A 25494-nucleotide genomic window follows, 5' to 3' on the forward strand; every position below is an offset into this window, starting at 1 on the left:
ATTCACCATTGGCGCGCGTACGGATAAGGGTCTGAAATTTTTTAAAGAAAAAAAATAGTACTCACTGAGATATTTCAAATTAAAAACTATATTTGAATTCCCTGTTCAATTTCTGACAAACCATCTACAGCGTGTCTACTTAAGTTGGAAACATATAGAAAATTTTTTTATTATTAATCTTTCGAAAAAAAGTTATTCTTTATAAAAAGTTCTGCATGCTCTAAAACCTAAGATTCAATCATCAGAGATCAAATTTTATCAATATTATACGAGGTATATAAAAAAATATGAATTTCGTTCAAGGATAAAGTAAACCTTTATTTCTCTAAATATCAAAAATTCTTATTATGAAAAGTTGTTTGGAATTACAAACTAAGACCAAATATGCAATTACATGCTTCTAATTAAAAAAATATTTTACAATTTTTTCTCAAATTTATGAATACCCAGCATCGTTTTTATTTATTACAAATATGATAACTCTTTTATTATTCATTTTACGAAAAAACGTTGTTCTTCATAAAAAGCTCATCATGGTCTAAAATCTAAGATACAACCATGATATATCAACTTTTATTAATTTTATACGAGGTGAGTCAAAAAATATGAATTTCGCTCATGAGTACAGTACCTTTATATTTCACAATATTTCAATTAGAAGGATGTAATTGCATATTGAAACATAGTATTATAAACAATATATTTAATTATAAACAACTTTTTGTAATAATAATTTTCAATATTGTGAAACAGAAAGGTACTTTACTCCTGAGTGAAATTCATATTTTTGACATACCTCGTGTTGGAAATTCCATACAATTGATTTGTTGTGTATATAGTTCGAAATCATGTCCCTTTTTTTACCCTTGTCGACGCCCGTGGTTCCTCGCTCGCATATTTTTCGAAATCCACCTGTGACCACGGAAGGGACGTTTCAACCACGCCAGGTCCAAAGAATTCTTCCCCCGAAGAGATGAGATGCATTTAGCCCGCTGAAATGTCAACACGCAAAAAATAGTGACTTGGTCGACGCGTCCTGATTAACAATTGTAAGTAACCTAGTAGACTTTTTACCATATTTTATTATTACCTATATCCTGTTATCGTTTGAGCTATTTGACCACCAACAATTGATTTAAATGTGTGTATTAATAAGTGTATGGCACCTATGAGAATTTCCATTTAATCTCTACCAATAGTAGCTATCGAAGAAAAATAGTAATTGGCAGGTAATTTGTATTGTTTATTGCTTGTGTTGATTTTATTAAATTGTTTTCGTTCAATACCTGCTAATAACCTACATTTTTGATCCTTCTACCGGATATGAATTATTTTTTAATATTATTTGATACACTGTTTAAAATTTGAAATGGTGGTTTGATTGATTCGTCGCAATTATAATACATATATTCGTTTATATTACAATAGGTTTGTAATATAGAATTGATATATTAATTATTAATTATATTTGTTTTGTTTGATATCGGGATATGTACCTATTAGGAAAGTTTTATCGTTTGATTTTGCGTTGTGTCGAAGCGAGGCTTATCTGTTTACCGTGACTTATTTGTGGGGTCCTAGTTGTCGGGTGATTTATTATCCAAAGTAGGTACTAAATAGTTTTTGAGTTTCGGTTCCGTGAATGGGTCTAAAGATTTAATTATCGTTTCTCCGTTTTTAAGAAACAAAATATTATTTTGTATTTTTCCGAGTGTCGCCCCATGGGCGTAGAGAAATATTTTTTGTGTTATACTTTTAATTTTTTGATTTAAGTCTATAATCGCGTTTCGTGTTAGTATTTTACTATTACTGGATTATTGCATTTTTTTTATCGTCGCATTTATAGTACAGTTAATATTTTACTTTGATCATTTCATTTCTGTTTGAAATTTTTATAGAAAAAGTTGGAATGGATAAATCGAGAAAATTGAAATTCCAGCGGCATACAGCGCTCAATGACATTCAGTCCATTTTTGATTTGGGTAATAGAGCAGTGTCGGACTTGAGTTTAAGATCGTTGTTTAAAATTAGAGTTAGTGAAATAGATTTGATCAAGGACGAATTTTTAAAGCAGCATACAAGCATTATTATTAATGTTTTGTCGGTACCGGATTCAGATACGGGGGACGAAGAAAAAGTCCGAGAATTATTCTTGGACTTATTCTACAAAATAAAAGTTTTTGACGCGGAATTCTTTGGGTCACCATCTGAAAGTCCAGGTCCAGCGTCTTGTGCTTCCGGCGGAGCTCATCCTTCGCACATTCGCTTACCTCGTATTGATCTTCCGCATTTTCAAGGAAATTTTATTAATTTTGCATCCTTTATAGACCTTTATAATTCGATAGTGCATAACAATGCAGCCCTAGGAAACATAGAAAAATTCAAATATTTGAAAGGTTGTTTAGACGGGACTCCGCTTAGCTTAATTAGCAATTTGCCCATAACTAACGATAATTACCAAGTGGCTTATGATTTAATTGTTAAACGGTACACAAATGTTCGTCGTTGTGCGACCGCCCATTGGGATGCGATAATGTGCGTTCAAAAAATCTCTGCGGTTAACTCGAAAAATCTAGCTAAATTAGTAGACACCTTTTTAGAAAATTTAGCCGCATTGAAAACTTTAGGCCTTCCCACTGAGCATTGGGATTTCATTATGTTCAATTTGCTTTTGTCGAAATTAGATGTTGATTCCATTAAGCTATTCGAGTTGGAAAATAAGTCTAATGAAATTCCTTCATTTAAAAAATTAGTAGTGTTCATCGAAACCCAATACATCGCGTATGATAATTTAGACAGTAGTATAGGTGAGGGAAAGAAGTCGTCGCGGGCCCCAAATAACACGGAGCCAAAGGCCAACTCCAAGCACCAGACTGGTGATTCAAGGCACAATCGTAGTAGCTCGTCGTTCGTAACAAATTCGTCTTCAGTATGTTGCGCTCTATGCAAACAAAGCCATCATCTAACCAGTGTTCGTTGTTCTTGAAAAACTCGCCAAAAGAGAGATATCAGTTTTGTAAAGAGTCTTCTTCCTGTTTTAAGTGTCTTAATCAGGCTAACCATTCAGTCAAGTCGTGTCCTAAATCCTTCAAATGTAGCAAATGTAGTAGTCATCTCCATAATAGTTTGTTACACTTCGAGAGAAACCGTTCCAATAGTCAGTCGTCCTCAGAAAATCATAGTCCAGGGACATCGGGAATCGAATCGTCTCCTGAAGTATCCCATTGTGCCGCTAGTTTTGTAGGAAATAAAAATGAAACCAAAAAGGAAATCTTGCTCGGTACTGTTTTGGTTCATGCGATTGACAGTAAAGGGTGTAAACAACCCTTAAGATGTCTTATTGATTCGGGTTCGATGAGTTCGTTCATTAGTCGAAAGGCTGCCAATCGATTGGGATGGCCTAAAACTCCTTGCTCGTTCGAAGTTAACGGACTCAATTCGATGCAAACGAAACTGAATCAGGGGCAAATAAGTTTCTCTATCCAACCTCGTCATCTGGAGTCACCGGTGTTTCATTTGGAGGCTATTATCACAGATCGGGTTTGCTCGGATTTGCCCAGCACCCAAATAGATATTTCTGCTTGGAATTATATTAAAAATTTGAAGTTAGCTGATCCCAAATTTAATTGTAGTCAATCGGTCGATTTGTTAATTGGTTGTAGTATATTTTCGAAGTTGTTGTTAGAGGGTAAAATTGAAGGTAAACCGGGACAACCTGATGCCCTAAATACCGTTTTTGGATATATTTTGTTGGGCCCAACTAGCACACCTAACCTTTCGTCAACTTTTTCTTCTTCTTCGTCGCTTGTTTGTCTTTCAAATGTGGAAGACTCGTTAGATTCTTCGGTAAGGAAATTTTGGGAACTGGAGAACATACCGGAAGAGCCAGTTTCAGAACCGGAAGACGTTCTGTGCGAAACCATTTATCGGGAAACACATAGTCGGGACGTCTCGGGAAAATATGTTGTGTCTTTGCCTTTTCGTGAATCGCCGCCTTGTTTGAAAGATAGCTATGATGTTGCTTTAAACAGATTTATTTCGTTGGAACGTCGCTTGTTTCGTCAGCCGGGGTTGCAAAAGGATTATTCGTCCCATATGCAGGAGTATATTGATTTAGGTCATATGCAATTGGTTCCTGAGGGCGAAAAGACAAAGGGAAAGTATTATATCCCACATCATTGTGTTGTTAAATCAGAAAGTGTCTCTACTAAAATTCGAGTGGTATATAATGCGTCTCAGAAAAGTCCCAGGCTTGGTAAATCGTTGAATGATTATTTATTAGTCGGTCCTAAGCTACAACAGGACATCGTCTCGCTTTTGTTAAATTTTAGACTTAATCGTTTTGCGTTGTGTGCAGATATTCGTCAGATGTATCGTAATATTTTAGTAGTTCCTGAGCATACGGATTATCAACGTGTGTTATGGAGATTTTCTAGCTTTGAGGAGATTCAGGAATATCGTTTGTTAACTGTCACTTTTGGAGTTGTATCCTCGCCGTATCTCGCTCTAAGAACCCTTCAACAACTAGTGTTGGACGAAGGCTCTCGTTTTCCTAAAGCCGCCTCACTCGTTTGTAATGCTTCGTATATTGATGATTTTGTTTTCGGTGCTTCGACGCTCGAAGAAGCACAAAGTTTAGTCGAAGAATTAGTCGCTTTGTTGAAGTTAGGAGGCTTTGAGTTACGGAAATGGTGTTCGAACGAACCCAAATTGTTGTCGCAATTTCCGGAATCGCATATTAATCCTCATTCTATTAATTTTGATCCAGAATCAAATGGTCCTTCTTTAAAAATCCTTGGTTTGAAGTGGATTGCACAGTCCGATGTCTTTCAATTTGCAGTCAAATTGCAGGATATCCCTTGTACTAAAAGATCGTTTTTGTCCGAATTAGCTCGAATTTATGACCCGTGTGGTTATCTAACACCTATTACATTTTTTATCAAACATTTAATCCAACGACTTTGGGCAACTGGTCTTGAATGGGATGATCGTCCTCCCTCAGAAATTATTCGTGTGTGGGAGCAATATAAGAGCGAATTATCTCTCATTTCACAGTTTAAAATTCCTCGTTTTTTGAATATTTGCTCTTGTCCCATCTTAGAACTTCATGGATTTGCTGATGCCAGTGAAAAGGGATACGCTTGTGTCGTTTATATTCGTAGTATTGATAGTCAGAACATGGTCCAAGTTAATTTACTTTGTGCCAAGTCGAAAGTAGCTCCTATGAAACAGATTACGATCCCTCGATTAGAATGGTTAGCTGCTGTTCATTTGGTCAAACTCATGTCGTTTGTGTCACAGTCGTGGAAGAATATAATCTTTCAAAAGGTGTATGCTTGGATAGACTCACAAATAGTATTGCACTGGATTAAAAGTTCACCTTCTAGGTTTAAAACTTTCGTCGCAAATCGCATTTCGTATATCCAATATGATTAGATAATATCAGCAGAAAAAACCAAATGTATGACAACATCTAAATACCCACTACGATGTAAAATCGAAATTGATGGGAAAATAATAAAGCAGGAAGCAAGGTTTAGATATCTGGGAATTGATATAACCAGTTACGGAGATGTTGAAGAGGAAGTACGACAACAAAGCTTAAAAGCAAGTAAAGCGGCGGGATCTCTTAATGACACAATCTGGAAGAACAAACACTTAAGACAAGACACAAAAGCAAGAATCTATAAAGCAGCAATTAGACCTATATTAACATACACGGCGGAGACAAGGCCTGACACATCTAAAACGAGACGACTACTAGAAACAACAGAGATGAAAATACTCCGACGAATATCAGGGAAAAGTCTGTTGGATAGGGAGAGGAGCGAAAACATAAGAAGATCATGCAATATAGAAGACATAAATGGATGGGTGACAAAACGGAAACAGGAGTGGAACGAACACATTAGTAGAATGGCAGAGGATAGGATAGTACGAATAGCACGAGATAAGTCACCAAATGGACGAAGAAGTATTGGCAGACCAAGAAAAAGGTGGTGCGATAACCTAAACAATTTAGGAGGATAATATTGAAGAAGAAACAGGCTTTAAAGCCTACATACAAGAAGGAAGAAGAAGAAGAAGAAGTATATCCAGACCCATAGTCAAAATTATTCGTGGCATTACATTGAATCTCAAAGTAATGCAGCCGATGCGCCTTCGCGAGGCATGCTACCGGCCGCTTTTGTATCGAAACTAGACTGGTTGACAGGTCCTTCGTTTTTATATAATGTTCCATTAATCTTTCCAGAGGTTCCTCCATCATTGCGGGAAAAATCCCCTTCGGAAGAGGTAAAGAAAAGTTTAGTGTTTGTTTCCACTCGTGAGGAACATTTTTTGTCTTGTTTGTTAGAAAACCAATCGTCTTTTACCTCTATCCAAAGAATTTTGGCCTTTATGTTGCGATTCGCGCACAACTCTCGTTTGAAAAGGTCAAGACGTGTAGGACCCTTGAGTTCAGTAGAATTGGAAAGCTCGTTAATTATTCTTGTTAGGTTTACACAGGAACAGTATTTTGAAGACCAGCTTCAGTCGAACTCGTTTCCAAAACCATTTCGCAAATTAGGAGTATTTTTAGATGATGATACTCAGTGTTTAAGAGTAGGTGGTCGTCTATCGCAGTCTTCCTTGTCGTATGAGGCAAAACACCCCTTTTTGTTACCAAAGAAATCTCGTCTTACGACTCTCCTAGTTCGTCATTATCATGAAAAGTACTTACATGCTGGATTTAAGAGTACTCAATTTTTGATGAGTCAAAGGTTTTGGATATTGTCTTCTAAGCAGTCCGTTAATTCAGTCTTGTCTAAGTGCATTAGATGTTGGAAGCAATCTCCTAGGGCTTTACAGCCCCCTATGGGTGATTTGCCTAAATTTCGTCTCGGAGCCATTAAACCCTTTTCGATTTGTGGGGTAGATTATGGTGGGCCTTTTTCGATAACTATGTCTCGTTATCGAGGAGTTAGAAGTCAAAAGGCATATTTGTGCCTCTTTGTTTGTTGTGCCACAAAGGCTTTACATCTTGAATTGGCTAGTGATTTGTCCGCAGAAGCCTTTTTAGCCGCTTTACAGCGTTTTATTGCTCGGAGAGGTCGAGTATCGCAAGTATTTTGTGATAACGGTACCAACTTTCATGGCGCGTATCGACAATTGCGTAGCTTTATGGAGGGTGCTCTTGATAAAGAAAATATTATATTTTCTTTTGCTCCTCCTGCGGCTCCGCATTTTGATGGTATTTATGAGCGCGGCATTCGTTCTGTAAAAGAACATATTGCTCGGATAGTCGGGGCTCAAATTTTGACATATGAAGAGTTTTACACTGTTTTGACGTTGATTGAGTCCGTTTTGAATTCGCGTCCTCTCACCCCATTGACCAATGATGTTGAAGATCTCAACGCTTTGACCCCAGGGCATTTCCTGACTCTCGAACCTTTAACATCATTGCCTGTGCCTGATTTTTCGAAGGTATCCCTCAATCGTTTGTCCCGATGGCAGTTGTTACAACGCATCCATAGGGATTTTTGGGCTCGATGGCGTAAGGAGTATTTGCATACCTTACAACAAAGGTCCAAATGGTTAGATTCTGGCTTTGTACCCAAAATCGGTAGTTTAGTTGTTTTGAAGGAGGATAATTTGGCTCCGTGTAAATGGCCTCTTGCGCGTCTTGTTGAATTGCATGCGGGCAAAGACGGGGTAGCTCGGGTAGCCACCGTGCATACGACTAACGGAACTTTGAAACGGCCTCTTGTCCGACTCTGTCCCTTGCCGATAGAGGACTAGATGTCAACTTTTCGTTACTTTAGATTTACGTTTCGTTACTTTAGATTTAGTTTTTTTTGTTCGGGTTTGTTAGTACGACTGCGACAAAACCACCATTTTAATTTTAGTTTTGATTCGAGCTTAAGTTTTAATATCTTTTGTTTAAGTATTTTAGTATTTTTTTTTTGTTTATTGGATTTGTTTTTTGTCATTGCTTGTTGCCCAAGTAGTGAGATATAGTATTAGTTATTGTTAAATGCCTTATGGCCTTTAAAGGGGGGAGAATGTTGGAAATTCCATACAATTGATTTGTTGTGTAAATAGTTCGAAATCATGTCCCTTTTTTTAACCTTGTCGACGCCCGTGGTTCCTCGCTCGCATATTTTTCGAAATTCACCTGTGACCACGGAAGGGACGTTTCAACCACGCCAGGTCCAAAGAATTCTTCCCCCGAAGAGATGAGATGCATTTAGCCCGCTGAAATGTCAACACGCAAAAAATAGTGACTTGGTCGACGCGTCCTGATTAACAATTGTAAGTAACCTAGTAGACTTTTTACCATATTTTATTATTACCTATATCCTGTTATCGTTTGAGCTATTTGACCACCAACAATTGATTTAAATGTGTGTATTAATAAGTGTATGGCACCTATGAGAATTTCCATTTAATCTCTACCAATAGTAGCTATCGAAGAAAAATAGTAATTGGCAGGTAATTTGTATTGTTTATTGCTTGTGTTGATTTTATTAAATTGTTTTCGTTCAATACCTGCTAATAACCTACACCTCGTATAAAATTATTAAAATGTGATATCTGATGATTGCATCATACGTCTTAGGACGTACAGAGCTTTTTATAGAGATTTTTTTTTCGTACAGACCTTTTTTCGTAAAAGTAATAATAAAAGAGTTATCATATGGATAATAAATAAAAACGAAGTTAAATTTGAGAAAAATTTGGAAAATATTTTTTTTTTTTTTTGTTAAAAGCATGTAATTGCATATTTGATCTTAGTTTTTAATTCCAAACAACTTTTCATAATAAGAATTTTCGATATTGAGAGAAATAAAGGTACTTTACTCTTGAATGAAATTCACATTTTTTGACATACCTCGTATAATATTAATAAAATTTGATATGTGATGATTGAATCATAGGTTCTAGAGTATGCAGAACTTTTTATGAAAAATAACTTTTTTTCGTATAATTAATAATAATAAAGTTTCCCATATGTTTCCAACTTAAGTAGACACGCTGTATATTCATGTTTGTTCATGCGACGCTTCGTTTTCATGCAAAAAATAAAATATCTTTACGCTTACAAAGTATTCGAAATAAATTTCTACACATTAATATAGAAGTTCGTCGAAAACTTTGTAAGCGTTAAGATGTTTTATTTTTTGCATGAAAACTAAGCGTCCCATAAAAAAAGGGAGGATAGATTTTTCGTCACAAATTGAACGAGGAATTCAAGAAAAATTTTTAATTTGAAATATTTCAGTGGCGTACCATTTTATCTTTAAGAAATTTCAGAATATTACTCGTACGTGCGCCAATGGTGAATATAAAATTCTTACTTGTGTGTCAAAACATGCGCAATAACTATGTCTTAAAGCCCACCTAATTTCATTTGCACACCTTAACCGGTTTTACAGCAATAAATAAATCGTCAGTTTGTAATAACAATTTTAACGTTGTTCTGAAGCTATTTTCTTGTGGCATTTTTGCAACTAACTAGTTTGGATGGGAAATAAGCCACAATTTTACTAAAAAAATGATTTTATTAACGTTTCGACGCCCAAATCGGGTGTCGTAATTTTAACAATTTTAACACCCCGTATCTCGGAAACAAATGAAATCGAATAACAACATAATATGAGTTATTTTTGATTATTTTTACGTATATGATAGTCTTAAAATTTGGCGCGTTCCTCCCCACTCACCCTGTATATACTAAAAATACATAAATATTAGCTCCAAGGAAAAAATATTGATGGTCTGGAGGGTTGAAAATATGATTCTCATTCTCGTATCTACGATACAGAAAAAACGCAGAAGTGATGACAGTGACAACTGTAGAGGCATCTCTGTGCCAATCTCAGTCAATAGAATATACGATAAAGTGATTAAAGGTAGAATATAAAATGAATACAAAGACAAAGATATAGAAGCCAAAGAACATGCGAGATTCAGGACAGGGAGATCAACTATTAGACTTGGGAAATGCATATGACAGTATCCCACAAAATAAACTATGGGAGCATTAGAACAAAGCAAATATAAGCATAAATTTAATACGAGTAACGAAACAAATGTATGCTCATTCTAATATAAGGCAAGGGTAAAAATTGGAAACAGCCCTATCCAAGGGATTCCAAACCAAAAAAAGTCTTAAACAAGACTGTTGTCTCTCACCAATATCCCAGGTACCGGTAGCACCGTGTAGGCTTCCGGTTCCCTGCAACTAAGCACTCCGCCCATCCAATACGGATACTTCCCTCTTGATTAACTCCTCATGCTCCTCTCTTGGTAATATGAGCACCAATATATGGTGATCCTCCTTTAATATGATCTTCAATTTCTGAACTTCTACTCTAAGAGCATTTTTGATGGGCATTCCTAGCTGTGCCTCAATAGTCGTTATTTCGAACGAACACCCCTTTATCTCTTCTGTCTTGTAGCACACCAGTTATTCCATTACTGCGATGACTTTGATCTTTGTTACTACGAGCACACTGGTTTTTTTTGCAACTCACAGGGGGCCGCAAGGTGGGCGAACCTCATGCACCAATAGCTTACAGACTTCCGGTTCTCTTCAACTACACTCAAAGAAATTTAGTTCGTAATATTGATTAACAGTGATTATTGAATAGTATTTCGTTGCAACAACAATTTAATTTTTTGTTTCAATGAACTTTTAAACATTGACGAATGTATTTGGTTATTGTCACAATGATTGAATAATAATTGTGAAAATAACTAGAATACATTAATCAATAACACTCAATTTATTCAGAAAATAACTTAGTTTCGTATATTTAATAAATAATGTTAATTCTGGCAGCAACTCACTTTCTTGATTTCGTAGATGACAAGCAATTACCTTGGTTTATCGTGACAACGTACAGATTTTATTAAAACAATGTACAAATGTTGTTAATATAGAGTAATATATAATTATTGTATAGATGTAAACTGATTGTTGTGACAACGAATGCATTAATCAATCTACTACTGCGTTTAATAACCACAATCAATGCGTTTTTGGTGACAATAAACGTAGTTGTTGAGACAATAAATGTTTTGCTTGACCATTTGAAATGTAACGGCTTTTCCTTATCGTAATACCCCTAGGTTCTCTGTATTACCATTGTTTAAAAAAGAATTATTTGTTAAACAATGCTGTTACCTCTGCCGAAGTGCCGAATAATGATTTCATTTCGTTTCGTTTCCAAGTGTAATGCCCTCGTTAATAATGTAATCTTTTATTCTGCGTTTAAATTTTTCAAAAGTTTTCCCAGGATTCAAAAAAAAATAAATGCGTTTAAAAAGAATTCGATCGAAATTTTGCACCTGCGCTGTCAAAAAGGATTAAAGTGATATACATTTTGGAATCACTATTTCAAACGCTTTTATAATGTACTTTCATATTAAAAAAAATCAAAGTTATACCTGTCACCTGAAGAGGGATCGTATAAAGTTCGAAACATTGATGTTATAATATACTTTGATTATTTTAAAAATCGACCTGTCCGAGCGTTTTGCTTATGTGCTAAAAATAAATAAGTTAATAAAAGGGGGGGACTGTAACACTTATTCCAGCGCAGTGTATAAGTAAAATCATAATATGATTTCTCATATTATGAGAAATCACACAGTGTAAAGTCCATTAGGTTTAGGACAAAAAAGGGGGATTTAAAATTTATTATTAATCAATATCATACATCGGGCTAATGCATTCAGTAATTATTAATATAAAATACGTTCATAGTAGGAATGAACGAAACTGATTGTAAGAATGAATAGAATTGCTTGTAAGAATAACCGTATTTATTCTGGGAATGAACGGAATTAATTGTAAAAATAAACTGAAATAATTGTAGAAATACACGAAATACGTTAGGAGAAATAACACTGTTATTGACACAACGAATAGTATTCGTCGGTCAATTAACGACGTTGTTGTTTCAATGAATAGTATTCGTTGACTCAATGAACAGAGTTCGTAATATCAATAAAGTGATATTATGGTATACATAATGAATGTTCATCCATTCAATAAACGTAATAAATTGGCTCAACTAACGAAAATAATGAATTGATGAACATCGCTTTGTTGTTCCAATAAAACCAAGAATTGGACAAATTTTAAATTGCGTTTGTTGTCTGAATTAACATTTTTATTGATATTACGTACCTTTTTCGTTGAGTGTAAGCACTTCACCATCTAATACGAATATTTTTTTCTCTTTTGATTACCTACCTCCTCAGCATTATTTGTTAGTTATAGCCTTCTCTATTGGGCGTACACATCTTTATATCTTCTATCTTGTAGCACTCTAGTTATCCACATAATGAGTTTGACTTCTACGAGCCCACTGGTCTTTTTCCAATTAAGTTTGAAAATCATATCTCTAGAACAGGTTTTTTTTTAATCGAACTGTATTTACTAATCTACTCCTGAGCCTGTGAGAAACCTAGCACCTCTGCATGGAAGTTGCTTTGCTTTCTCTTAATTAACACAGCTTCTTTCTTTACTCGACTATCTGTTACTGTTGGATGTCTCCCAAGAGAACACAACCTCAATCTGGATTTCTAGCCATATGCATTTAAAAATTTTCCACATTCCTTATTCCATATTATTTTTTTTTTAAGTTATACTTCTTTACGATCGAGAGTGAAATTTTATAATACCGGGCGCATGAGCACACAGACAGTATGTAGTTCGTTGCTAATCTTTCAAGATATGTATGTATCAGCGCTGTCAGCGCAAATAAGTCATTAAAAGGATATATTAGTGTTTTTAGTAAATGTATTATTTATTATAATTTTTGTGTCTTTGGATTTGTCTTCCTCGGGAATAAGATATTTTATAATAATAGTAAGTATATTTAAAGTATTTTTGTATAAAAATTAAAGAAAGACTTCTGTGTAAAAGGTATATTTATTAAAACCCCAATAAAGGGCTACATTAAAAGACAGAACGTTTTCGCTCTAAAGAGAGCATCATCAGTGTTCTAAGCAAGCTCTACATGCTAAGCCACCAAAAATACATGGGTTAAAACCCTTAAAACGCCGACCAAAAGTCTTACATTGGCGTGTATTATGTTAAACCCTGGCGATGGGTGAAAATGAAAAAGATATACCTCACAGCATTATATGACTCTACCACGTGTATGTGGGTGGTTGAGTTGATTTCTCTGTCTTCACAAAGAGAAAGGTGAAAGTCAGTTGACTTTCACCTTCTTTCACCTTCACCGTTTCATCCATCGTTTCACCGTTATATTTTCCATTTGAGCTTCGTTTCTTTCGTATTCAAACAGCTCTTTAATATATTCTCCCCATCTCTACAGTTTTTTTCCATTGATATTAGTATTTTCTTGTTTGTTGTACCTTTAACCTTTTTGTATATGAATTTACTTTAAAACCCACATTGAAGCGTTAGAACAGATTGATTTGCTAAATAACCGCTTAATAGTTTACTTTAACGATTATAATATTAATATGACATGTGCACCCAATTAAGTTTACTGAGTTGTCCAACAAATAATAATTTTCAACACTTTTAATTAGGGAAATGTTTTGGTTGGTTGTGTTAATTTCGGGGATCCTGGATTTTATTGATTGCTCAACTAACCACAACGAACTAATGTAATTAAGCCTATTTATTTTCTCTTTTATGTACAGTGAAAATTAACAAAATTAACTGTTTTGTTTTTTAATTTTCGTGTACACATAAGGAATATTTCTCAATACCACAATAATTGTTTAATAAGGTTCTTGTGGTATGTCTAATTTAAGTCTTCTTCCTCTTAGCCTTCTATCGTCCACGTTTGGACATAGGCCTCTCCCAACTCCTTCCATCGGTCTCTATCCTGAGCAACATATGTCCAATTTGTTCCGGCTACTCTTTTATGATCAACTCACCTCATCTGTGGTCTTCCTCTCGGTCGTTTACTTTCGTAAGGTTTCCAGTGTTGTATTGTTCATTCCAACGTTGGTCGTTTAGGCCACACTCTAGCACTGTGGCCGGTGAAGCTCCATTTAAATCTGGCAACTTTTGTTGTTATGTACTCGACTTTTGTTTTTGATCTTACCCAGTCGTTCTTTTTTATCTGACAGTGATGCACGACAAATTAGATAAACATGTGATGTACATAAACTTAAAAAAATACGTGCTACATAATTTAAAATCGCACCGGCGGCTCTAATCATCAAGAGATTTTAGGGTGTGAGTTCATACAATAATATTTATGCTAGAGAAAAGAAATTATTAATTTTTTGGGCGCCATTAATAGATCAGAATCTATTACTATTTATCTATATAAAAATTACAAAAATGTTACGAAAAAAATGGTATCCCTTTGACTACTAATGGTACTTACCCTTGTTGTCTGTGGTAGGCTGCATTTCCTAATACAATAAGGATACATAGATGGATTGTGCGAACAGAAAAAGACGAAATAAGTTTTAACATAGTTACCATTTATTTAGATAGAAAATAGTCATTAAACTGAGTTGATTAAAAAAATAAAAAAATAAGTCTTTCGCGTTGCATCTTAAAAGTTCAAAAAAAGGAAAAGGAACGAAACAGTTTATTGCAAAATACCTGGTGATAATCCGTTGTTGTTGAATTGCTGGAATCGGGTTAGCTCGCCAGAGTTGTGGATACGACGAAATCACTTTCACTTTTCACTTTCATTTTTAGAGTTAAAGTACTGTTACATAGTTGTTATTATATTATACGAAAAATAAAAATTCCATAGTTCTTTTTGTTTTATGAAAAGAAAATAACTGCATTCATGATTATTAGTGATACTTCTCACTGACTTGATAATTAAACATATTTTATTTAGACCATTGTCTTAAAAAAAATGGAACGGCGTTCCACGAAGATTGAATTAAGTGCGGTTTATATGAGACATATTAAACGGAAGTCTTATCCGCAAATGTTGAACTAAGTTCTGTTTGAACGAAACATATTACACGCCGTACTAAGAAAACTATTATTTTATCGTACCGGACACAACACAGAGAATATACCGGTATGGTATTTAAGACAACATATCGCACTTGCGATTTTCACGACAGAATCTTTAAGATTCCATTTTGCCTATTTAGGCACAGACAAGAAAAAATGCAGGTCTTCACTGCATGACCGCTAGAACTTAATTGATTCCTTCTTGTCCTAATCTCGGACAAGATTCCTCTCTGCTCTCTATATTCACCTCCCTTTTTCACAGCTATCGCATAATTTGACCAATAATCATCATTCCGAAATTTTCGTACCAATCACATAGCTGGGAAATAATGTTTAGACCAGCCTTATTATGATCATACGTTTCTTTTTCGGCCAATCACCACGAGTGTCCTTTTTGTAACCGTTTAAGGATTCCCACGAAAGTTACTGCGTCGTACCTTTGTGGAATTCTTAGATTTCTATCACTCAAACATTTAGCAATCTTTCCTATTCTTCTTTTTATGAGGCATATCCTGTGCAAAGTAAATAATTCTTAGGAAAGCTGTCTTCGAGCTCTAAAGTGTCTTTGTGATTTTACTGCCTGCAATAGCTAAATTATCAGCTTAGGCGTCTAGAATTTCTTAAAATATTAATCCTTCCGCTTTCTTGTGGGTGGCCCAAGAGAAACGCGTTGGGAAGTACATTTCGTCTTACTTCTATCTATAACGACAGAGACGGACTTTTGCGATATTTAGATTGTGATTCTTCCAACCTGTTTCAACAGTCGTATACCTAACATTGCTCCTTCTGTTGTGGCTAGTTTATTCATATTTGCCTTCGTTAGGGTCCAGGTTTGACATCCATATGTCATGACAGGAAGGATGCACTGGTTGAACACTTTGCTCCTTAAGTATTGGGGTATTTTGCGGTTCTTCAGTATCTAACTAAGTTTTTCAAATCCTACCCATGCTAGTCTTGCTCTCCTAGTAATTTCCGCACTTTGGTTCTCTTTGTCAAGTTTCAGGATTTGGCCTAGGTAGATAATAATATATTTCTGGACTTTTCCTATCTAACTGCCATTTTACGTCTGGGGTCATCTGTGTTTTTCATTATTTTTGTTTTTCTCATATTCATTTTTAGGCCGGCGTATTGGGAGCTGCCTGCGAGTTCCTCCATCATAATTTGCAGTTCCTCGAATGAGCTCGCTATAATCACAATGTCGTCAGCGAATCTGAGGTGGTTTAGCTGTTGCCATTAACGTTAATGCCATAGGTTCACCAATTTGTCGGTTGAAGACGTCTTCTAGGACTAGGTTGAAAAGCTGCTTTCTTCTTCCTGGTGGTTTCCACAGAAATATTTGTTTAGATCAATGTCCTGCAGGTGTCATAAATATGTGTGATGTTAATGGCTTCTCGTCCCAATTAATTAAAACTCAGTTTATTCGATAACATTATATTTAAATCGAACTTTCGGTGATTCAACCATAAGTTATTTACAATAAAGACGCGACCTATCATAACCCTGTCTACTTCCTAAATACAACAATAATCATAATCTCTTTCTCGCCCGAGATAATGTTTATATACACCTTTAAATAATAACAAACATGACAATCCAATGTTACTCGCGGTTATTGAATCCAAGAACAGATACTACATCGAGTAATGACTTTGAGTGAGTTTTAAACATATGTTATACAGAATGTCCTATTTTATAATACACAGGTATTCTTAATAGGTGTTCAAACCATTTCAATGCTCTTTTTTCTATTTTATCTACTACCGTTTCCTCAGCGTGCATTCTTGTTCTTACTTCTTCGTTAGTTTTTCTTTCAAATCTTGAAATTCTTGCACTTCTTATATAGTCCATTTCCACGGCTAGTAGCCTCCTTTTCAGGTCTGCGTTGGGAGTCCATACTTCCAAGCCATAACACAATACCGACTCCACTATTGCTCTGCCCAACCTTTTCTTGTTTTTATTAGAAATATTCTTATCAACCAAAGTGAATTCAAGTTTCCCACAATTTGCCTGCCTTTTCGGATTCTCTGCTTTATCTCTGCTCCCCCCAATCCGGTCTTGTCAAACAATGCTCCCAGGTATTTAAATGTTTCCACCAGATTAATGTTAAGTCAGCAAACTGCAAGCAGAAACGAACAGATTAGAAATAATCCCAGAAGCTCAATTCGGTTTTAGAGCAGGACATTCCAGCGAGCTACAAGTACTCAGACTAACCAAGTACATACCAGCTGGAATGAATGACAGACAGTACACTGGAGCAGCTTTTTTGGACGTGAGCAAAGCTTTCGACAGAGTATGGCATAAAGGACTCATTACAAAATGCGAGGTTACGGGTACAGCGAGGCGATGACAAGATTGATCACTTCGTACTTGGGCGGACGGAGTTTCAGGGTTCGGTTAGGACAAGTCCTGTCCGAGCTTGGAAACCCGGAAGCTGGAGTGCCACAGGGAGCGGTCCTGTCACCACTGCTGTACACAATATACACCTCAGACGTACCAAGAACACCAGGTACCCTACTGAGTCTTTATGCCGACGACACAGCGATAGCGGCCAAACACCGAAATGTAGACATAGCAGTGACCAACCTGCAAACAGCGTTAGAAGATATAGAGGAATGGAGCATAAAATGGAAGATAGCCATCAACTCCGAGAAGACGCAAGCGGTGTTATACAAGAAAGCGAGACAACAGCCAGAAAAACAACTGACGGTGCAAAACAACCCCATCGAGTGGAAAGATGAAGCCAAATACCTGGGAGTCATCATAAACAAAGGATTGACCTTTAAAAAACACGTAGAAGCCACAGTCCAGAAGGCCAATATGGCAAGAGCAACACTAAAAGGACTCACAGGAAGAAAAAGTAAAGTAAGACTAAAAACTATAAATGGTTAATAAAGAGTTTAATACTACCGATGCTAACTTACGCATCTCTCGCATGGGGACACGTATGCAAATACAACCAAAAAGAAGATACAGGCGGCCCACAACAACAGCCTAAGAGAAGCAGCCCAAGTCCCAAAATACGTCGCTGAAGGATTCTTATTCCGAGAGTTACAACAGGTGAGAGTCACAGAGATGATGGCAGTCAAGGCAAGGGTAAAATTCGCGGAGCTGGATCACCACCCAAGCCCCATACTACGAGAGATGCTAGGGTATGACGCTTTCCGCCGGTGGAAGCACAAACGTCCTAAACAACAGATAGTGGAATAAATAAGTAAAGAAAGTGGACAAAGAAAATAAAGTAAAATAAACAAAGAGAGATAAAGATGAATAAATAAGTGAAAATAAAAGTAGTAGATAGTTCGTAGCTCGAAACACCAAGTGCCAAAGAAACATGCAACCCATGCATAGGTCCAATACCAAGATCCTAATTAAAGACAGCCTACAAAAAGAAATATAAAAAACGGCGAAAGACACCAAAAAAATAATAAAAAACAAAAAACCCAGGCATGTAGGGCCCAAAAAATACTTGAGCACCAGGTCACTGGGCCGAGCCTCGTTTGGCTCGGTATAGTGACCTGGGGCCCAAGCAAGCAATTTTTAGTCCGCGGATAAGTGAATAAAGGATACAGGCATAGAGCGCTTCACGCTGGCCTAGTTTTGAAATCGATTAAGGCACCACATTGGAATCTTATTACCCAGGATTCCCATGTGAAGAGCATTTGGCTAACAGTTTTGTGCCCCTATAGCGCATCAGCGTGCTATAGGGGGGAACGAGATGGTCTGGAGCATTGGAGCGGGGTGGAGTGACTCCTGTTTTACTAGAATTAATACACCTCGTTCCAATGAATTGTTACACCAGCATTTGCTTTTCGATAGGGTGGACATTTCTCACAGGCCGGGTTAAATCAAATTGCTTGCTTGCTTGCTAATGTTAAGTCATCATTTACAAGGACTTGAAACCGAGCGTTGCTGTATACTATTAAATAATCTGTTTTTCTTAGACTCACTTGCAGTCCCCACTCATGATACAACATTTTATTTTGTTTTTCCATTTGTTATTTATAATAATTGCCACCCTGCAGCATGCTGGTGAAGTTTGTGGTATTCCACCATAAACATTTATGTAATTATCTAAATCTTTTGTGCCATTCAACTTTTTGTAGTTTTTTTATTCAATTTTGATTTTTTTATTCAATTTTGAATTTTTGTTAAAAACCGATACCTACAATTTAAAAACAATTAATGAAATATTTATTTTCATTTACATTGAAATTTAATGAGTTTTTGAACCCAGTGCTAATTTAAGTGAAATAAAAACATGAATGTGCTACCAGCTAGTAATGGACCTGGAGATTCTTATAGCCAGCCAGTTTCGCAAACCAACATACAGGGTGTAGCAGATACAAATATGCAAGTACAACAATTTATTAATTCTCAACCAATAACTCAAGCAGCATTGAATAATAATAATTCTTGTTTATCTCATCAACATTTTGATGCTTCTCAAGCAAATTCCACTCAGCAGGTACCAATTAATCAACAAAATTACATACATCAGGTACCAATGATCCAAAAATCACAACATATACCATCAACCAGTCAGAAATATTATCACAGATTGTCCTCTACAAGTGACGATGAGCAGCTAGAACAACACGCAGCCAACGAGAACGAATGGCAACAAGTAACGAATACAAAAAGAAGGAAGATCAGAAGAAGCAACTCACAAAACTCCGACATAGATATAAGCAATAGATATAGTCAGCTTCCTGTAGATGAAACTGTAGAAGAGAGTCAAACAGACCAACAAATAGATATCACCGAAGCTAAAACTATAAAACCTCCTCCAATATTTGTGTACGGAGTAACAGATTACCAGAAAATGATACTAAGTTTAAGAGATGCCATTGATGATGTGCACTACAGTACAAAAACACTTGCAGATAATACAATTAAAATAATTAGTGATACTGTTGAGTCTTACAGGCATCTAGTAACGTATATGCGTGAGAAAAAAATTGTACACCACACATACCAACTCAAAGAAGAACGTGCATTCCGAGTAGTGATCAGACACCTTCACCACACTATGGATACAAAAGAAATAGTGAAAGAACTCAACGCAAAAGGCCATCAAGTCAGAAATATCCTCAATGCCAAGGACAAAAGAACTAAGGAGCCTCTTAATCTGTTTTTTGTGGATTTAGAGCCTGCGGTAAATAACAAAGACGTATATAAAATACAAAAAATGCAAAATTTAATCATACAGGTAGAACCTCCAAAACCTAACTATGGACCAGCTCAATGCACGCGATGCCAACAATATGGACACACCAAGGGTTACTGTTATAAACCTTTTGTCTGCGTTAAGTGTGGGGGAGCCCATAGTACATCAACCTGCACAAAAACAAGGAACACTCCAGCAACATGTGCACTTTGTGGAGGTGCCCATACAGCCAACTATAAAGGTTGTAGCTACTATCACAACATAATGAGACGCCCTAATAATCAAAATAATAGGCAAAATGTACAGCCAGTCAGCAGTCAGGGTTGCCCAAATGCCCATCCTAATCTTACCACCAAGCCAACAACAACGCCGGTAAGAAATAATGTGACCTATGCAAATGTAGCATCCAACAATTATACTCAGCAGAATCAATGTGACACCACAACAGATATGCTACATAGATTCTTAGACGAATTCAAAGCCATGTTTCAGCAACTTATTCATCAAAACACCATGGTGATGAATATGCTTACTACGTTAATAAATAAAATTCATTAAGTTCATTAGAATAACACTGTGGAATGCCAACGGCATTCTACATCACAAACAAGAAGTTGAAATATTTCTAAAACACAATTCCATAGACCTCCTTCTCATCAGCGAAACACACTTCACTGACAGATCCTACTTTTACATTCCACATTACACAACATATCACAGCAATCACCCAGACAACACTGCACATGCTGGTACTGCTATCCTAATAAAAAACACAATAAAGCACCATGAAATGCCAAAATATGCTGAAAATTTTCTACAAGCCACAACTGTCAACGTCTGCATGGACTCATATAATCTAAAAGTTGCCGCCGTCTACTGTCCACCACGACACAACATAAAAAAGGAACATTTCAGTGATTTTTTCGATACACTAGGATCCAAATTTATTGCGGGCGGTGATTACAATAGCAAACACATTTTATGGGGTCTAGGCTTACAACAACCAAAGGTAGAGAATTGGCATCAGTGATTCAAGAGAAGCATTACGCATACCTGTCAACAGGAACTCCAACTTACTGGCCAACTGATCCTGCTAAAACTCCTGACTTGCTTGACTTTTTTGTGACAAATGGGTTACCAGCTCCTTACTTAGACGTAATACCAAGCTATGATCTTTCTTCTGACCACTCTCCGATAATAGCTTCAATAGGAACAGCAGCGTTACATAGAAAAACTCCCACAAGACTACATAATAAGAAAACCAAATGGGAAGAATATCGTACCAGAATTGAAGAAAAAGTAAAACTCGACATCAGACTAAAGGAACCCAATGAAGTCGAAGGGGCGATCACAACTTTTAATGACCTCCTAATTGAATCAGTACAACAAGCCACTCCTCGTCCCACCATCCAAAAGAAAGACATTTCTGTACCTAAAGAAGTGAAGGAACTCATAGCTCTAAAACGAAAAGCAAGAGCTAGATTACAACGCACGCAAGCCCCTGTTGACAGAACAGTGTACAACCGAGCCAGTAGTCGACTAAAAGCAAAAATTAAAGAATTGCGTGAATGTTCATTTAATGAATATTTGAAAGGTCTTAACCGAAGTGATAACTCCATCTGGAAACCATGCAAATTCAAAAACAAGCCTCAAATGCAGAATTCTCCTGTACGTGACTCCAGCAATCCTGCAGCTATATGGGCAAGAAGCGATAAAGAAAAGGCTTCACTATTTGGTGCATACTTATCCAATGTATTCACACCGAACTGTGATGTAGTTGATGACGAAATAGCTAGACATCTCTCAAATATCCCAAACAACATACCCGCAACCAAACAACTTTCTGTAAAGGAAGTTCAAAATGAACTAAACTTCCTAAATCCAAGAAAATCTCCAGGGATCGATAAAATAACCTCCAAAATGTTAAAAGAACTGCCACGCAGAGGAGTCATACTCATGATGTACATTTTCAATGCTATCCTGAGACTAAACTACTGGCCGACGCAACTCAAAACAGCAGAAATAATTTTAATACTGAAGGCAGGCAAAAACCCAAACGAAGTTTCATCTTATCGGCCAATCAGCTTATTGCCAGTTATGTCAAAACTACTAGAAAGACTCATACTTCAAAGAATAAATAAGGAAGTACTCCCTGAGGATTGGATTCCATCACACCAATTTGGTTTTCGACAAGGCCACTCAACAGTTCAGCAAATACACAGAATAACACATTCAATAAATTTAGCAATAGAACAAAAACAATACTGCCCCTCAGTATTCTTGGATGTTAGCCAAGCCTTTGACAAGGTTTGGCATGATGGACTTTTATACAAAATATCTAAAATCTTTCCACTATCCTTCTATCGACTGCTCGAATCATATCTTCACGACAGACAGTTTCTTGTAAAAGTGAATGATGAATATTCGCAAAAATTCCCAATCAAGGCCGGAGTTCCGCAAGGCAGTGTCCTGGGTTCCATTCTATATGTATTATTCACATCAGATATTCCTACGTCTCCACACACTGTCATAGGAACCTTTGCGGATGACACCGTCATCTTAGCAATTCACCAAGATCCAGTAGAAGCTTCCAACATCCTACAAAATGACTTAGCAAACCTAGAAAATTGGGTAAAAAAATGGAAAATTAAGATAAATGAGGCTAAATCCGTCCATGTCAACTTTACTACAAGAAAAGATCAGTGTCCATCACTATACATAAATAACAAAATTATTGCTAAAAACAACTCTTCCAAATACCTCGGCATACATCTAGACTCTAAACTTACTTGGAAAGTGCACATAACAAAGAAGAGAAAACAAATAGACATGAAAGTCAAAGAACTCTACTGGTTGATAGGTAGAAAATCAAAACTAAGTTTGGAAAATAAACTGCTGATATACAACACCATAATCAAACCAATATGGATGTATGGTATCGAAGTCTGGGGATGTGCAAGCAAATCTAATATTGCTATCATCCAAAGGAGCCAGTCAAAAATACTACGCATGATCACAGATGCACCTTGGTTCGTGTCGAATTTAACATTACATGAAGATCTGAAGGTTCCATTCATCACAGATGTCATTAAAGATAGGTACAACAAACACCACGAGAAAATGGAAACACACCCCAACGCAGTATTACAGCCGCTAGTACAAGCTCCAATTGCCAGAAGGTTGAAGAGATTATGGCCAGCTGACATGAAGACTATCTAGGACTCCTTCATTGGAGGGAGTCCCTTCACGCCAATGAGGGGCCCAGCTCCCAAGCCAACACTTTAACTTATAGGATGCTAATGTATTCTGATTGTTAAATAAAGCATAAAAAAAAAAAATTTTTATTAGTATTAATAATACTTGTAAAATTTATCTATACCTACTATGTTGCGTCTATATCCACAAGACATAGACACGCCATCATTTAAACATAACATACTAACATCTAAGTAGCAATTGTGTGCACAATCAAAATGTCAAAGATGCTACTCAAAAAGCCAACTTTCGTCATTATTAACAAGAATTGGGTAAAGCAGGCACTAATTGTCAGAACAATACATCAAATGCCTGTAGCGGTCTCTTATTGATCATATTGTGTGAGGCATTTGCGAAATATATGAAATCTGAATGTAATTTTCATTCGACATGAATCGTTACGAATTATTATGCATATTAAAGATACATAATGTTTTTATACAAATAATTAACTTGGGAAAAATTGTATAAAAGAAAAGATTTTTTTAAAATATAAACATTCTTCTTCTCTAAGTGCCATCTCCGCAACAAAGGTTGGCAATCATCATGGCTATTTTGATCTTCGAGGCAGCTGCTCTAAACAGTTGACTTGAGCTGCAATCAAAACCATTCTCTCAGGTTCTTCAACCAGGAAACGCGTCTCCTTCACTCCTTCCTACCCCTTTCGTGACCGGCTGACACGATCGTGAGCTCATGTTTATGTGGGTATTAATATCAAAATAAACATATTTTTACTAGGAAAGATGATATCAATATGTTGTGTCTATCGTGTGTTATCAGCGTAACTGAAATTATTTATCGAATTCGCGCTTACGTTGCAATATAATACCCTACAAGATGGATGTGTATTTTGACGACAAAACCGGTAAAGGTAAGTAAAAGATATCTTGTTTTTTATAAGTGTTTATGTTATTGTAACGGGGTTGTGGTATAGATAAAGTTTCAACTTCAAGATAATAAACAAGATTTAAGAAATTATTGGTTTGTTTGTAGAGATCTTGTCCCTTAATGTTTGAATAGCACGATAGTGAGTTGCCGTCACACATTCAATTTTCAATGCAGGAAATTAAAATACTAAATATTTATTGGTTTGACTTTTTATTAATTTTTCTATATTTTAATGATAAAAGTAGTTTTTCTAATTATTACAGGTGTGCCTCTCAACCACGATTTGGCTCTAGAGGTGTTAAATGATGGTAACTAGTCCGAAATCGAAGATTTAGATGGCGAAAATGATGTTACTTTTGACGTTCAAATGTTTAAAAATAACACCGATGACAAGAATATTAAAGAAACTGTATTAGATGAAGAACCTGTATTGGATGAAGAACCTGTTTCTTCAACGAGCTCTTGTTCAGCAAAGAGGCTATGGAAAGACGTGGCATTTCAGCAAAAAATGTTTGTTCTATTTTAGTTAATATGTAATAGCATATTTAACAATTATAAAAATAATTTTTATTTGGCTCTAATGGTGTTTTATGTTTAATAAAAATGAATTTTTTCATACACTTACGATCCTGCATTCATAGAACATAAGCCCAGAGCGCACGAACGTGACATGCCATTTGTGACAGATTCAAACAATGAATTTTTTTCTGTATTTTTTACACCTTTTTTGGATACCGTATATCGTATTTATTCAAAGGGAAACTTCATTTTCACTCAAAAAAAATTCAGGCCTGAAAGGGCTACGCTTCTCCTACCCTTTATTTTTCCTTGAATTATGAGTCTCAAGATGTTATATCTTTTGACTCTCATCACATTTCCGAGATATTGCAATTTCCTTTCTTTTATTTTGTTTTCAATTTCCCTCTCTCTGCCTATTCTCCTTAACACTTCTATATTCGTGACATAAATTCGTGACATATATTCGTGATAGACATTCTGGTGGTTCTAAATTGGCACACAAGGATGTTCCTATCCGTGACGAATGTTGCCGATCATTATGGCAATCTTTATCTTATCTGCAGCAGCGCAGGAAAGCTGCACAGATGTCGTGTTGAACTACACCGAGAGAACAATTTCTTTTCTCCTAAAACACTGATTTCTTTGAGCTATCTTTCTTAAAAGTTACCATATCATATTAACTTAAACATACCGCTTCACATAT

General features: G+C 36.1%; 1 protein-coding gene across 1 annotated transcript in view; it reads left to right on the top strand.

Moving 5' to 3' along the window:
• The first annotated feature begins 1909 nt into the window (after nt 1-1909).
• The window catches only part of LOC126888084 (uncharacterized), a 36087-nt gene continuing 12502 nt past the window's right edge, over nt 1910-25494 (top strand). The window contains exons 1-4 of the mRNA XM_050656104.1: nt 1910-2929; nt 3043-4255; nt 6254-6859; nt 19237-19586. Coding sequence (XP_050512061.1) covers nt 1910-2929; nt 3043-4255; nt 6254-6859; nt 19237-19586 — 3189 coding nt within the window. The remainder of the gene's footprint in view (nt 2930-3042; nt 4256-6253; nt 6860-19236; nt 19587-25494) is intronic.

Source organism: Diabrotica virgifera, chromosome 7 (assembly GCF_917563875.1).
Source record: "Diabrotica virgifera virgifera chromosome 7, PGI_DIABVI_V3a".
Lineage (NCBI taxonomy): Eukaryota > Metazoa > Arthropoda > Insecta > Coleoptera > Chrysomelidae > Diabrotica > Diabrotica virgifera.